We start from the raw sequence: 13,998 nt of genomic DNA, 5'->3' as shown, positions 1-13,998 counted from the left end.
GCCTGTCTCGGCAGGAGCCTGGACCTGTGAGCCCAGCACGGCAGGAGGGGCGCGGCGAGGGCAGGGCCGAGGACCCCAAGGTCCCAACCCCAGGCAGGCAGCAGGCGGCAATGTCCATGAATCTTTTTATAAAATACAGGGTGGGGGTTTGCGAAGGCAGTTCCCGGACGTGGCTCCGAGGCGCGTCGGGGGCGGGGATGTCGCGGGCTCACACGAAGATCTGGATGCGGTCGCGGATGGGCTGGCGGCAGATGGGGCAGGCGCTGAGCGCGGCGCCGCAGGGCGCGCACGCGCCGTGGCCGCACTGGAACACGAGGCGGATGTGGCTGTCGATGCAGATGGGGCAGGTGATGCGCTCCTCCATCTGCCGGTACCGGCTCTGCAGCTCCTCCACCAGCTGCCGCGGTGGGCCCGGCGGGGGAGCGGCGCTCGCCACCTCCGAGCCGTCTGCGGGGAGGGGGAGGGGCTGGGTGTGATCCGGACCAGGTGTGAGCCAGGCCGGGTGTGATGAAGACAAGGTGTGATCCGCGATCACGTGTCAGCTGGGATCGGGGCGTGAGTAGCGAGGGCGGGGCCGGGCACAAACCGGGGACGGGGCTAGGGACAAGGACCGAGCCGGGGTCTGGGCGTGAGCAGCGGGCCGGTCCGGCAGCGGGTCGGGGGCCCCAGCCCACTCACCTGGGCGCAACTTCTTGCTGATGACCACCTGGCACCTGATGCACTTCTTCATCCTGCGCGCGCACTCTGCGGGGTGGGAGCGCTTGGTTGGTCAGGGCCGCGTCGCCCGCCCCGCGCCGCCTGGGCCCCCACTCACCCTCGCACACCGTGCGGTGCTGGCATGGCGCGAAGAGCACCAGCAGCGCCAGCTCGGAACACACCAGGCACTCGGCGGCCTCGAGCCCCGCGGCGGCCACGTGCAGGTTCGTCACGGTGTTCGGGGTGCCGGGCACGTGCGTGGGGCCCGGGGCCGCGCCGCCGCCCGCCTGCCTCTCCCTGCGGTTGGAGGCGGCGGCTTGAAAGGGCCCGGCGGCCGCGGAGCCCGCGCCCCAGCCCCGCGCGCGAGCTCACCGGAAGCGCTGGGCACAGCCCTGCAGGGCCTTGAGCAGGCGGCCCTCGGCCACCAGGTCCAGCGGGCTCCGGCCACGGTGGTTGGCGTAGCTCACGTCGGCGCCCTCCAGCGCCAGGAAGCACGCGACGGCCGCGCCCGCCGTCAGCTCCGCGCCGCCCGGGAGGCCCGAGGCCTGTAGCTGGGCGGCAGGACGCGGAGGGTGAGGGCGGGCGCGGGGCCGGCGCAGGGCGCCCCTCCGAGGCCCAGATTCCGGGAAGCAGAATTGGGGAAGCGCGCGGGGCGCCGAGCTCTGAACCCCTACTCCTCACTCCCTTTCCCAGGCAGGCCAGGGATACAGAATCGCAGGTGCAGGAGGTCACGTGGGGGGCTCCCGAAAACCAGCCTCCCAGCCCCCCCCCACCCCAAAGCATGGCTCCCTGGGCCGGCACCGCAGGCGCGAGGTCCTGCGGCCAGGCGCCAGGGTACCCTCTCCACACCCGGCTCCGCTTCCTCACCCTGGACAGCAGTTGCAAGGGCCCTGGGTCCCCCCCGGCCCCGTCAGCCACCAGGGGCAGCATCTGATGACGCCGCAGAGCCACATGCAGGGCTGTGTCCCCCTCCTCATCCTCTGCGTTGACACTGCACCCAGCGTCCACCAGCAGCGGCACCAGCCCCACGTGGGCCTGCTGCACGGCCAGGTGCAGCGGGGACTGGAGCTTCCTGTTGCGCACGTTCAGGTCACAGCGGCCCTGCGGAGGGTGGGCACAGGCTCTGCCTGGGGACCCCAGCAGGCCCCCAGCTCCCCCGTCTCTGGGCAGGCCCAGGACCCTGCCCGCACCTCCCTGATGAGGATCTGGGCCACCTCACGGTGGTTGTTGAGGGCAGCCAGGTGCAAGGCCGTGAAGCCATCCTCCTTCTTGGCGTCCACCAGCTGTCGTGCTCGTGCCAGAATCTTCCTGACGGCTCTGTGGGAGCAGGGAGATCCGTCCAGGGCCTGGGGCCGTCCCAGGGTGTCCCGGCCAATGGCAGGAGCCGCTGCCCACACTCACAGTGCATGGCCCTTGAGGGACGCGTAGTGCAGCAGTGTGAAGCCCTGGCTGTTGGTGGCAGTGACGTCGACGCCAGGCACCTCGGTGAGGACCTCGACGATGCTGCTGGCGCCGGCACCCGCTGAGATGGCAGAGTGCAGGGGCGTGTCGGCATGGGCGTCCTGTCGGTGGGGAGCCAGTGGTCACTTGGTGGTGACTTCCTCTGGGGTCAAGCTGCCTCCCTGACCCCAGGTTAGGGTCAGGGCACCCAGGGACCAGCACTCACAGGCAGGTTGACATCACAGCCGCGTTCACACAGGACCCTCACCACCTCCAGGAAGCCCCTCTGCACGGCCACATGCAGCGCTGTGCTCCGGGTGCTGTTGAGGGCGTCTGCCCCGCACCCTGCGCTCAAGAGCACCCGGGCAGCCTCAGGCTGGTTCCTGCGGGAAGACAGTGGGGGGAGGAGGCACAATGCCCACGGGCTGCACCCCGGGGCTCAGCCGCTCCCGGTCCTCCCAGTCCTCACCCAAGGGCCGCGTAGTGCAGCGCCGTGTTGCCCTCGTCGTCCGGCAGGTCCACCCCTGCCCTTGCCTGCAGCAGCAGCCGCACCAGCTCCACCTGGCCCAGGTAGGCAGCCACCTGCAGGGCTGTCCTGCCCTGGTTCTTGGTGTCCACCTGCCAGGACAGGCAGCAGGTGAGTCCCCGCTCTCTCCCCACCTTGTGGGGAGGAAGGCCGGGAAGGGCGCGTACCTGTTCCGGGTGCCGCTGCAGCAGGTCCAGAGCCCGGGCCATGTTGCCCAGGACGACCTCCACCACCAGCCTCCCTGCGTGTTCTGGGTCACCCTTCTGGGCCCGCAGCTTGTCCAGGGCCACGCTCAGAGAGCCTGGGGGCAGGGCTGAGGTCAGTGTTGGCCAGGGGCAGCCCCGCCTCCCACTGGCCACCCGGGCTAGTGCCCACTTTTGTTCTCCCTGGCGCGCTCAGCCACGTCCAGGTTGGCGTCCTCCTCGGGCCGGTAGGCTACCAGGCAGGAGGGGCTGAAGGTCCAGCGCTGACCACCAACGGCCACTCGCAGGTTCCCGTCTCCAAACACTTTCACCACTTTCCCAACTCGGCCCAGGGCCTGAGGAGGAGAGGTGGGGTCACAGCAGGCCACAGCTGGGGGGCGGGCGGGGGCAAGGCACTCACGGGGGCCATGGCGTCCGTCCACTCGCCGTGCCCGGCCTGCAGTCGCTTCGCCGCTTCCAGGTCGTCAATGACCCGCACCACGTCGCCCACCCAGAAGGAGTCGTGCTGAACAACAGAAAGGCACGTGAGGGGGTCCCCCCGGCCCCATGTGGCTGCCCAGGGTCACGGGCACTCGGGAGTGACCCACCAAGCTCCACAGGCTGGCCAGTCCCAGCCCACCCCCGGCACAACCGGGAGGTCTGGCTGGACAAGGGCTGCCGGTGACAAGGCAGCTCTGGGTGGCCCAGCCCAGAGCCATGGGGGTGACAGCCAGGAGGCCGTGTCCAGACACAAGCCAGCTCTGGGGCGGGGCGCAAGGCCGAGGTGCCCACCCCTGGGGAGCCTGAACCCGGAGGGGCAGGAGGCAGCAAGGCCGGGCGTGTGGGGGTGGGGCTGCTCCCCCTACTCTGTGCGCCCACACCTGCACCCTCGTCTGCAGAGAATCCGCTGTCCAAGCCCATCCTGTGACTCCCCACACCCCGTCCTTGAAGGCCGGGGTGTCTTGGACCAGAAGAGCAGAGCTGACAATTCCACCCCACTAGTCCTACCCGCTTCCCCCCTCCCCACCACCACGTCTCCCAGACAACTCAGGCCCCGCCTCCCCGAGCCCTGTCCTCACAGCTGCTCGCACCCGCCCCCCACGCTGCCTACTTCCGCCACAGTGCTGTCCTGGCCCCTTCAGTCCTCAGCATGGGAGGCTCGGCCTGCCCACTGCAGCCCCACCAGCTCCCAATCCCTCTCCTGGACCCCACCTCCACCCACCAGGCCTCCCCTTCCTTCAGGGCTGGGGGCTCATGGGTGGGGGCTGGCACCCCAGTCCTGCCTGACCACCCCCAATGCCAGGTGGGTACGTGGAGGGGTTGCAGAAGTGAATGGATGGGGCTCAGCCCGGCCCCCCATGCACCTTGGTGAGAGCCCCGGGGTGGAAGGTCCAGCGGGTCTCATGGTTGAACTGCACACGCACGTCCCCACGGTCTGTGATGCGGTGCACGGTGCCCGTCTGTCCGATAAACTGTGGCGGGTCACGGAGGCTATGGCTGGGTTAGGCTGGACTCCAGGGAAGGAGGAGGGCTGGGGTGTGGAGGACTCAGGAGGGGAGGGCACAGGGGCTCGGCAGGCGGGGCGCCTCACCTCCGCCATCCTGGGGTTCCAGCCACCGTGGCCCTCCTGCATCTCCCTCAGGACATCTGTGTCCAGCAGACACTTGACCTTGTCCCCATGCTGGAAGGGCTGGCCGTCAGCACTCACCCTGCGCTGCAGCTCTGCCGGCTTACCTGGGGGAGGCAGGCAGGCCTCAGGCGGCAGCCCCCTCCTCCAGGACTGCACAGGCAGCCCCTGCCCAGCCAGGGAGGGAGGGCAGCTGGTGTCAGCAGGATGGCCCGTACCGAGCCTCGGGAGGTGCTCCTTGTAGTAGAAGCCGCCTGCCGCCTCACCCACACACTTGAGGTCCACCTTGCCCTTGTGGCCCACACGGTACACGTTGGTGGTACCATCGGCCCACGTCACACTGGCCACACTCCGGCCTGTCTCCACATCCCAGCCACGGATGTCCACCACTCGGCCTGGCTTCCCTTCCCCTCCTGGGGAGAGAGTCCCCGCCAGCAGGCTAAGGCTGTGCCTCGAGGCTGAGCCGTAGCCAGCCACAGCCCAGCCCCACCTCCCTGTCCCCTCTGCCCCCACTCACCATCCTGGGAGCCCCACTCCCAGTCGGGCCCTCGCACCACCTTTGCCCCCTGGAAGATGCCCCTCAGTGGGATCCTCGGGAGGCCCTGGCGGGGACTCAGTGTGACACTGCAAGAGAGTGGGTCCTGAGCCACTGAGGAGAGGCACAGCGGTACAGGCCCATCCTGCAGCTCCAGCAGGTGTGAGTGGGAGCTGGGGATGGAGCAGCTTCAGGACAGGGGTCCCAGCAGGGCGGTGCCCGCCACACTGGGGGAGGCTCCAGGGGAGCCATCGGTACCCCTGGCCAGGAGCCTGGAGTGAGCCTGCTGGGCATGTCCCTCAGGGGACTTCCCTGACACCAGGCTCCCACCCTCACAGCAGGGCCTCTGGGGGCAGCCACTTCATGCCTGCTGCCTCCCAGCGAGCCAGGGCGCAGCCTGCCCCAGAGAGGGCGGAGGACGCGGGGAGAGGAGTGAGGAGAGCAGGCGTGGCCAGCGGCACCCGGACAGCTGCCCCGCTCCCCCACTTCCTGCAGATAGCTGGGATCTGGAACACACACTTCCCTCCCCATGCAGGCAGGGACAGGGAGACAAGGGTGACAGCACAGGGGACAAGGGATGGCATCTGTGGGTGCCTGGCCCAGCCCAGCAGAGACTCCCTGGCCCAATTCCCTCTGCCCATAGCGAAGCAGCCTCCCAGCCAGGCCAGGGGCACCTGCCCAGCTGTGCCAAGGGGCTGGCCCCAAGCACGGGCTGTGCTGCCAGAGGCCTCGCTGCCAGGCCTGGCGCCTCCACGGGGGATGCTGGCTGCAGCCACACACAGGCCCCCTCAGTGCCCCAGCCTAGAGCTGTACCAGGAGCCACGCCCGGCTCTAGGTGTGGTGCTAGGACAGAAGAGACCCTGTCACCCAGCTCTGCAGACCTCCCTGGTAGACACTGCTGCCTTCCTGAGGGTGGGAGCTGGTGTCCGTGCCCCAGAGTGACCGAGGCCCTGGCCATCCTTCACGGAGACGGCTCGGGAGAGGGAGAAGGCGGCTCCAGTCCTCAGAGGCCAAGGCCTGGGTAGGTGTCCGGGCACCGGCCACCAAGCCTGGACGTCAGCCGGGGAGGCCTGTGCGGCCAAGCCCCCGGCACGCTGCTGCGGGCAGCAGGGAACTCACGGGCGCGAGTGGGCCGTCTCGTAGCGCTCGAAGGCGTGGGCGAGGTCGTGCTTGTTGTGCATGTAGCACTGCGTGCACAGGTCGTAGTCGAAGCAGACGCGGCACTTCCAGCGCATGCCCCGCAGCCCGTGTTTCTTGCAGCAGTCACAGATGATGTTGGGGTGGCGGACGCCTGCAGGCGGCCCAAGTCAGGGGAGGGGCCGGCCCGCCCCCAGGGCCCCACCCCCCTCGCCAGCCCCCAAGGCTGCGCACCGATCTGGGCGTTGTCGTAGAGCAGAAGGTCATGCGCGCCTTGGTAGCCGGCGCGGTAGTTGGTGCGGGTGCCCTGGTCCCACTGCACGACAACCGTGCGGTCGGGGGTTGACGGGCTGCCGTGGCGGCCGAGCTCCACCACCGTGCCCACGCCGCCCTCGCCGCCGTCCTGCTGGCCCCACTTCCAGTCCACGCCGCGCACCACACGCATGCCCACCTGCACGCCGGCCTGGGGGTCTGGGTCCATGGCTGGCGGGGCTGCTCAGGGACCTGCAGGTAGAGGGCACCCTCAGCTGTGTCTGGAGGCCACAGGGCCAAACTGCCCCAGGACAGCGCTCACCTGCCCAGAGAAGGCCACCTGGGAGAGGCAGAGGGGCTGGAGGGCATGCGTAAATGCCCTGGGGCCGGGGAGACCCGAGGCCAGCAGGGAAGGCGGGGCCGAGGCTGGGGCACCACCGCAGTCTGGCCCGCTCGTGCTAGTGGACGCCATCCGAGGTGGGCAGTGCCGTGAGCCATCGATACGTATTTGTTTAAAAATTAACTCATTTCAATCGTAGGTCTCAGCATGAAAGGTAACATAATAAAGCTCCCAGAATAAACAGACTATTTCTTCGTGCGGACAACTGATATGCTGCACCTCATTAAACCAAGCACCGCTGTTCAGCAAGACGTCCTTGGGCAACTGAACAGGTGGCAGCAGGTGAGAGATGTTTGCAACACACAGTGCCCGCGGAGGACCTGCACCCGGAACGTGTAAAGAACCCGACAGATCCGTGTGGAGAATCAACCACCCAACAGAAAAGCGCAACCGCCAGAACAGGCACCCACCACTAACATGCGAGGTGTCTGGTCACCAGGACGCTGCTCTGGGTGGGACGCTGGGGCAGTGCAGCGAGGTCACACGGCACTGCGGGGGCCTTCTCTGGAGCAGTGTGGCCCGGCCACTCCAGGTATGACCCCCAGAGGTGGCACACGGGTCACAGAAGCACCGCCTCATGTCCAGGGTGAACTGGGCCCTGAAGGGGCTCGGTCCCCAGTGGGGTCGGACCCACCCCAGCACCCGCGGCAGCAGGGCGGAGCTCACGACAGACATGAGGGGAAGGAGCCACGAGCTACAGAGCACGTGCCGGGGTCCCATTCATAGAAAGATGGCAAAAGGGACAAGCAAATCCAGGGCGTCCGAGGCAGACAGGACCGAGGGCCCCAGGACCCAGGACGTGCTGAGCCCACCAGGGCGTCCCCTGCACACGTGGGCCTGCCGTGCCGCTGCTCTGCACCACGCTGTCGACAGCCTTGCTGACGACGCGAGTGGACGTGGAAGACACTAGAGCGGGGCAGGGCTCAGGGAGTCCCAGATGGAGGGAGCCACCTCCACGCCAGTTCTCACGTGACTGGGCCCCGTGGCCGGGGAGGGAGGCCGCCCGGGGAGACCTCGCGAGGCAGGGCAGGGGACCCGAGGTCTAGGTCCAGAACTCACTCTCAGCCTTCGAAGGAGGCCAGAAGACACCCTCAGGCTGGCTGGGCACAGCTGAGGCTGGGAGGCGACTGCCAGCCAGCCAAGGTCTTGCCAGCCCCAGGGAGGGTCTCATGGCCCTGTTCAGCCACAGGACACGGAGGCCAGGGCACCACACGCCCCACCTGGGCCCCACCCGGGCCCCGCCCCACCCCACCCCTGCCCAAACTCCGCATCCAGGGCCAGTTCCAGAGACACCCCGGCCAGGTAAGGCTGCAGGTAGGTGCTGAGGACAGGTGCTGTCTGGCTGTGGCCCCCACTCCTGCTCTGGCTCCGGGACTGGGTGTCCACAGCCAACCAAGCTCCACAGGTTGTCCCTGGACCGAGGCCCCACTCGGAAGCCTGTGCCCCGCACGGGGGCCCTGCCTGCGGGGCTGCACTCCTGATCCGCACCTGAGGGTCTGAACCTCGACTCCCTCAGACTCTCAGGCTCACCAACCTCCAGGCCAGCCTGGCCAGGGCCACACAGGAAGAGGACGTTTTACGAGCACAGGCCTTCCCTGCCCGGTGGCTGTTCAGGAGCCCCCACAGCAGGCTCTGCTGCTTCAGAGAAGCCCGTCAGTCCAGAGGGCTGCACTGCCAGACCAGCTGCCCCTCACCTGTGGCCGGCAGAGACCCAGCTAGGACGCGGCTGGACGCCTGAGGCCAGGGCTGCGTCCTCCTCCACAGGACAGCCGTGCGAGAACACCCCGGGGAGGGCAGCGGGAAGCCGCCCAGTACCGCCCAAGACTCTTTGGTGCCAGCAAGCCCCAGACAAGGGCAGGGGCCCCGTGAGCAGCACCAGGGTGGCCAGGGACGACGGCCTGCCCTGCATTCCCTGCAGTCCTGCAGCCCTGTGGCCAGGCCGTCTGCGTGGCCTCCCGCCACATCACCAGCTGCCACAGGTGGCGGCCAAAGCAGCCCCTCCCTGCCCCTTGGGCCGCACGGAGCCAGGAGTGACCCATGCCCCCTCCCCACGCCCCGCACACAATCAACACAGCAGGAGCCCAGGAGGTCGGGGCCTCAAAGGGCACCCCCAGCTCTGTTCCCTGCCTCATCCCACGTCCAGCCTCCGCCAGCTTCGACGTTTACTGAACGGCTGAGAGCGAGTGGAGCGTGAAGCAGACAGAACTTGTACTCGGCTCCCGTGACGGCCGGCAGACCCCGGTCCCAAGGGCCTGGCCCAGGCCACTCCCACCCATCCAAACACCGACCGCGGGCTCCTGAAGGCCAGGCACCGGCGCGGCACCCTGAGCGCACGCGGCTGCACCTGGCACGTCCGAGTGGACACCGTTCCTCTGGCCACCCAGCCCCACGGCCCCTCCCTGGTCGTGGCCCTGGACTCTCCCCTGGACACCCTGCCGTGCCCACTGGGGCTGTCTGGGAGGCAGTCATCCCTCCTTCCCTGGGCTGGGTGAGCAGCCTGATGTCCTGCTGAGCCACCACTGGGGGGCAGGCTGTGCAGCCCGCCTGCTCCTTGCACCCCTGCAGCGGCTGCAGCTTCCGCCGCCCCTGGAGCTCCTCAGAAGGCGCCGGCACAGCCGGGGCTGAGCCTCCCCACTCCCAGCCGCCTCTGCACAGGGACCTTCCCTGCAGAGGTGGCAGAGGTGGGGGAGGCTGACACAGTGGCCTCCTTGCAGAGTGGTGGCACTGCTCCTTAGGGGCACAGACCCCACCCCTGCCAGGCTGCCAACCTCTGCCAGATCCACACACCCCCTTCTCCCTGCCAGGAGCCCACCAGAATTGGTCACAACCAGGAGAACAGGCTGAGCCGGGGCCTCTTCCCCACCAGACACTCCTGTCTGGCAAGAGCAGAGCTTGTTACGGCAGCCACAGACCCAAACACACGTGAGCAGACAGACCCAACCGGAGGTCTCTGCTGGCCGGGCACCCCATCTGCCAAGCCCCGAAACTGGCCCAGCACTGAGATGAAGGACTTTGGGCAGGAAAATACCCAGGCAGCATGAGCTGGCGCCGTCGTCATTCTGCAGCCAGGGTGGCGTCCCCCCGTGCCCGAGCCCAGCCTCCCAGCTGGAGCCGGCTCTGCCCAGGCCAGCCACCAACCTGCCCAACCTGGTGGCCTATGGCCCACTGTACACCTGCTGCTGGACCTTTTCCAACAAGACATGGTCGGGGCACCACGCACGAGAGCAGGCAGGACCTGTGCCCCGCCCAGCCCTCAGGAGGAGGGGCAGGGACTGAAGAGGCCAGGGTGGAGGGCCCCGCAGGGTCTTCGGGAAGTCAGGACCAAGCCTTAGCGGGCAACCACTGCACAGGGCGGCAGGGTGGCCAGCCTGTGACAGAGGAGCCTGCGCTGCTGACCAACTCCCGTCCGCAGTCACGCCTGGCATTTTTAGCACGGCCAGACAGTGCCTGAGCCCCGCTCCCAGGGGCTCCCCAGAGTCGGGGCAGAGCCAGGCAGGCTGCAGGGAGGGCTCCCTCCCCCACCTCACCTCTCCCGCTGCCCAGGCTGCCCCAACAAGAGGGAAGCACCCAAAGGAGCCCAGGCGGGCAGCTCAGGGCACCCGCCCGTTCCACAGTTATCTCCACAGAGCAGAGGTGCAGCCTGGCGGGGCCCGGTCCAAAGCCTCGTTGTTGCCTCCCCTCCAGGACCCCCTCCCCGGGGGTCTCAGGGTCTGTCCTCTGCTCCACCACGCCCTCTGCCCTCCCTGCCTGGCCTCTGTCACTGTCCCCCCAGGACCCAGCACCTGCGCTCTGGCTCCTGGCGCCCCAGCCTCAGGGCCCCTACCTTGGCCCCCCAGGGACAGGAGGCAGCAATGAGACCTGGGCAGCTGGGCACCCCCAGCCGGACTCAGCACTCGTTCCCTCCATCGGGGCGGGCTCCCTCACGGGGAGACGGGGACAGAGTGTGACTGCTGAGGGGGCCTGAGGATCAGACTGGGCCTGCCCGTCCCACTGCTCACAAGAGGCCTAGGGGCTGTGGGGTCTCACAGGCAGCCTGGCTGTCCCAGAGCGAAGCCTGCAGGCAGGAGAGTTCGTCCCTGGGCTCCCCCGACCATCGGGTCCTCCTCAGGCCACGGGACAGGCACTTCCACACCCAGGGTGGGGTACAGGAAAACTGGCCCCCTGACGGCAGTGCCCGCAGGCCCGAGGATAGCAGGCCCCGGGGCCTACTGGGCCCCGTCCTCTGAGCAAGTCCAGGAGTGGCCTGGAAGCCGGGGCTACACTCTGCACCCATGCTGGCCACGCTGCAGACCTCAGGTGAGTACAGCGCCAGGGGCACTGAGTGAGGCATACCCGATGAGGGGGCTGTCCTGGACCAGCCAGGCTCCCAGGGACAGATGCTGCCCCACCGGCTCTCACTGCCGCCTCCTCCCAGGACCTGCCGAGCCTCCTGACTGCCCTGCACCGTCCCTTCCGCCCCCAAGCCACCCGCTCCTACCTTCCTGTCCTCACCCCACAAGGCTCCAGGCACAGAGGAGGGTACCTGTGAGCCCTGAGCGCCCTGCAGAATGGGCTCCCCCCACCTGCCCACAGCTGGCTAGCTCTAGGCCGGAGGCAGCAGTGGAAAGTGCAAATGTCATGGCCGGCCCAGACCCAAGCGTCCCAGAAACACTGACGCCAGAGACAGCCACGCGGGAGCCGGGAGCTGGTGTGCATGGAAGGCTCCAGAGAGAGCTGCAGCCACCACAGCCCCAGCTGTGCACGCGGCCCTACTTTCAAACCCACAGACACAGGTGCCAATCTGTTCCCTGCTTTCCCTCTGGTAGACATGCAGCCAAGGCGTCACCCTTAGATGCTGCACGCTGCCACGACACACCTGCTCGCTCACGCACGCCGCCGTCTCAGAAGGAAATTCACCCAGTTACCTACCTCTATTTCCTTACCAGAGAGGCTGGACTCTGCCGTCTGCCCCAGAGCTTACCGGCCGTGCCACTGGCCGGCAACGGAACCCCCTTGGAGGCTATTGCTGGCCACATTTAAAACGACGGTGAGGCAATCAGAGCATGAAGACTTGGCTGACAAATGTGCTGTAGCAAAAGCAGAACTTACCTCACAGCACACACCAGCCTGGAGCCGGCATCCAGGGATTCAGTTGCTATTCCTGGGTCACAAATTCACTCAGCCACCAGACTTTCCTGTTGGACACTAGAAGCCATTGCCGGCACACAGCACAGCAGACAGAACAGGCAGCCCGTGAGCCAGTCTGGGGAAAGACGGTTTTAAAAGGCGGTTTTACACATTAGCGTTGACCATCCTAACCACCCCAGTAGCCACTGGATCTGTTCTCTTGCTGACTAGCTTCTCTTTTCATAAAAAATGTGAGCTCTCAGGGAGCAGGATTTCCAAACCATAAATCCAAATAGTGTAGGAGGAAGGTATTCCCCTATTTATGGGTACTTTATTGGAAAAGCTTTAAAAAGCCACAGAAACCAAACCATATTTAGCTAAGAAGTTAGTAAATGGCCTTTATTCAGAAGAAGAAGGTTACAGACACTGAGGTGGCACAAGACGCAAGGCTCCCTTCTCCTTGCACTTCTGGCTGTGCCCAGTGACTCTGCGGAAGTGACACTGTGTGTGGCACAATCAACTGGCAAAAACAGGTGATCACAGGCCCCTTCCATGTGGCAGCTCCGGCTAAGATGCAAGTGGACGTTCTGGGTGCCCAGGGAGGTCAGGTCCACTGGGGAGTGAGGTGCAGCCCTGAGACAGAGGCCAGGACCCCCAACTTGCCCGGCATGGAGACACCTGCTGGGGGAAAAGCCCCCACGGGGAACACGGCTGTCATCACCTCACATCTTGGCCATCCAGGCACAGACCCTCAGGCATCCAGCAGACTGCCCGGTCACTCCCCAACCCACTGCCCTGAGCTGACCTTGAGCAGGAGAGCGACAAGACATTCAGATACTTGTCGCATCAGGAGCAACAGGCCTGGGTGGAATGGGGAGAGAGGGGACCTCCCAGGAAGGGCAGACTTGCCAGGACTCCTGCGCTGGGGCCGTCCTGTCCCCAGGCCCGCGTGCCCATCAGGAGCCTGTCTGGCACCTTTGCTTTTCCTAGATTGGCTCTGAACTCAGAGGGGTGAGGCAGTTTTATTTATCGCTCCTCCTGCCCACACACATGCAGGCTCCGACGAAAACGGAAGCCCTCTGACCCCGCGTCAGAATGAACCCACAGGGTGAGGCACCAAATGCAAAGCAGCAGGCAGCAAACCGGTCAGAGCTCACCTGTCCGGCTGTCCGGTCGCCCGCCCGCCCGCCCTAGGCCCTCCGGGACCCGCCGCGGCCGCGCTGCGCTTCGTGGCACAAGCCCTGCGCGCTGCAGCCGTGGCGGCGGGGAGACGCCGGGACGCACGGTTAGCCCCGGGCCCGCGCTCCGCACCCCGTGGCCGCGATCGCACACGTCAGGGCCGCAGCCCCGGGCGAGGCTCCGGGGCGCGCGCGGGCACGAGCGGCCGGCCCCCGGGCGAGGGTCGGGGCGCCCGAGCCTGCGCCGCGCCCGCCCCGCTCACTGGGCCTCGGGCTGCGGGAAGCCACGGGCCCCGCAGACCCTCCACGTGCCGGCAAGTTTCGGTCCCGCCTGCTCGGCCCGGGGGCGGGGCCCGAGGAGAGCCGAGGCCCGAGGCCGGTCCGTCCGTCGGCTGTCCCGGAGCGCGCGCCCGCGCCGCGCAGGGCCTGCCGGGAGTTGTGGTCCGCGGCCGCGGGGGCGCGCAGAGCGGGCTTCCGGGAGGCCCCGTGGCGCGGGGACTCGGGACGCGCTCGCGCTCAGAAGGGGGAGCACGTTTCGGGGACAGCACGGAGGGCCCGGGAGCAGGCTCCGCGCCCGCACGCACCGTCGGCCGAGAAGCCGGCTCGCACTGCGCCAGAGGTCGGGAAGGAGCCCAGGCCCGGCCCGCTCAGGCTCGGACGCCACGGCCACGCCCCCGGACGGGGCGGGGCCATAACCGGAAGTGCGTCACGGGCGGGCGCCCGCACGCTGCCCGACGTGGCGCAGCTGGTTTCGAGACCCCTGCGTGTCCGAGGGCGCATCCCGTCGCCGTGGAGACTGTGGATCCGCCAGTGACGTCAGGCTCCGGGAAGCTTTCGGGGCTTCCTGGGACGCAGAGCCCTGGCCTCGTCGCAGGCGACTCGCGACTCGATTCGTGGGGCAGAGCCGTGGTTCTGAGTC

General features: G+C 67.6%; 1 protein-coding gene across 5 annotated transcripts; it reads right to left on the bottom strand.

The window, feature by feature from the left end:
* Positions 1–113: 113 nt before the first annotated feature.
* Positions 114–13,736, bottom strand: MIB2 (MIB E3 ubiquitin protein ligase 2). Of its 5 annotated transcripts, XM_069464678.1 has the most exons (21): positions 13,664–13,736; positions 11,884–12,037; positions 6,595–6,647; positions 6,378–6,459; positions 6,126–6,297; positions 4,989–5,095; positions 4,690–4,884; positions 4,436–4,578; positions 4,209–4,316; positions 3,266–3,370; positions 3,038–3,200; positions 2,830–2,963; positions 2,606–2,754; positions 2,363–2,519; positions 2,098–2,258; positions 1,887–2,013; positions 1,564–1,797; positions 1,069–1,247; positions 815–993; positions 679–744; positions 153–447 (listed from the first exon to the last, which is right to left on the bottom strand). In XM_069464678.1, the coding sequence occupies exons 3-21, from the start codon at positions 6,622–6,624 to the stop codon at positions 209–211; spliced, it is 2,730 nt and encodes a 909-aa protein (XP_069320779.1). In that variant the 5' UTR covers positions 6,625–6,647; positions 11,884–12,037; positions 13,664–13,736; the 3' UTR covers positions 153–208. The 5 variants fall into 5 exon arrangements, with proteins under 5 accessions (XP_069320776.1, XP_069320779.1, XP_069320775.1 ...); XM_069464674.1 differs by having other exon boundaries at positions 6,378–6,647; XM_069464676.1 differs by having other exon boundaries at positions 4,209–4,304; positions 6,378–6,647.
* Positions 13,737–13,998: the final 262 nt, after the last annotated feature.

Source organism: Eulemur rufifrons, unplaced genomic scaffold (assembly GCF_041146395.1).
Source record: "Eulemur rufifrons isolate Redbay unplaced genomic scaffold, OSU_ERuf_1 scaffold_84, whole genome shotgun sequence".
NCBI lineage: Eukaryota > Metazoa > Chordata > Mammalia > Primates > Lemuridae > Eulemur > Eulemur rufifrons.
This window is presented reverse-complemented; position numbering and strand designations above follow the sequence as displayed.

What these genes read in the sequence shown, in the direction of transcription:
- MIB2 (XM_069464674.1), bottom strand. Translation starts at nt 6,624, where the DNA reads ATGGACCCAGACCCCCAGGCCGGCGTGCAGGTGGGCATGCGTGTGGTG. An exon ending in GGACGGACGCCATGGCCCCC is followed by an intron (nt 3,201 to 3,265) that starts GTGAGTGCCTTG and finishes TCTCCTCCTCAG; the next exon opens with GCCCTGGGCCGAGTTGGGAA. An exon ending in GCACCGCACGGTGTGCGAGG is followed by an intron (nt 745 to 814) that starts GTGAGTGGGGGC and finishes CCCACCCCGCAG; the next exon opens with AGTGCGCGCGCAGGATGAAG.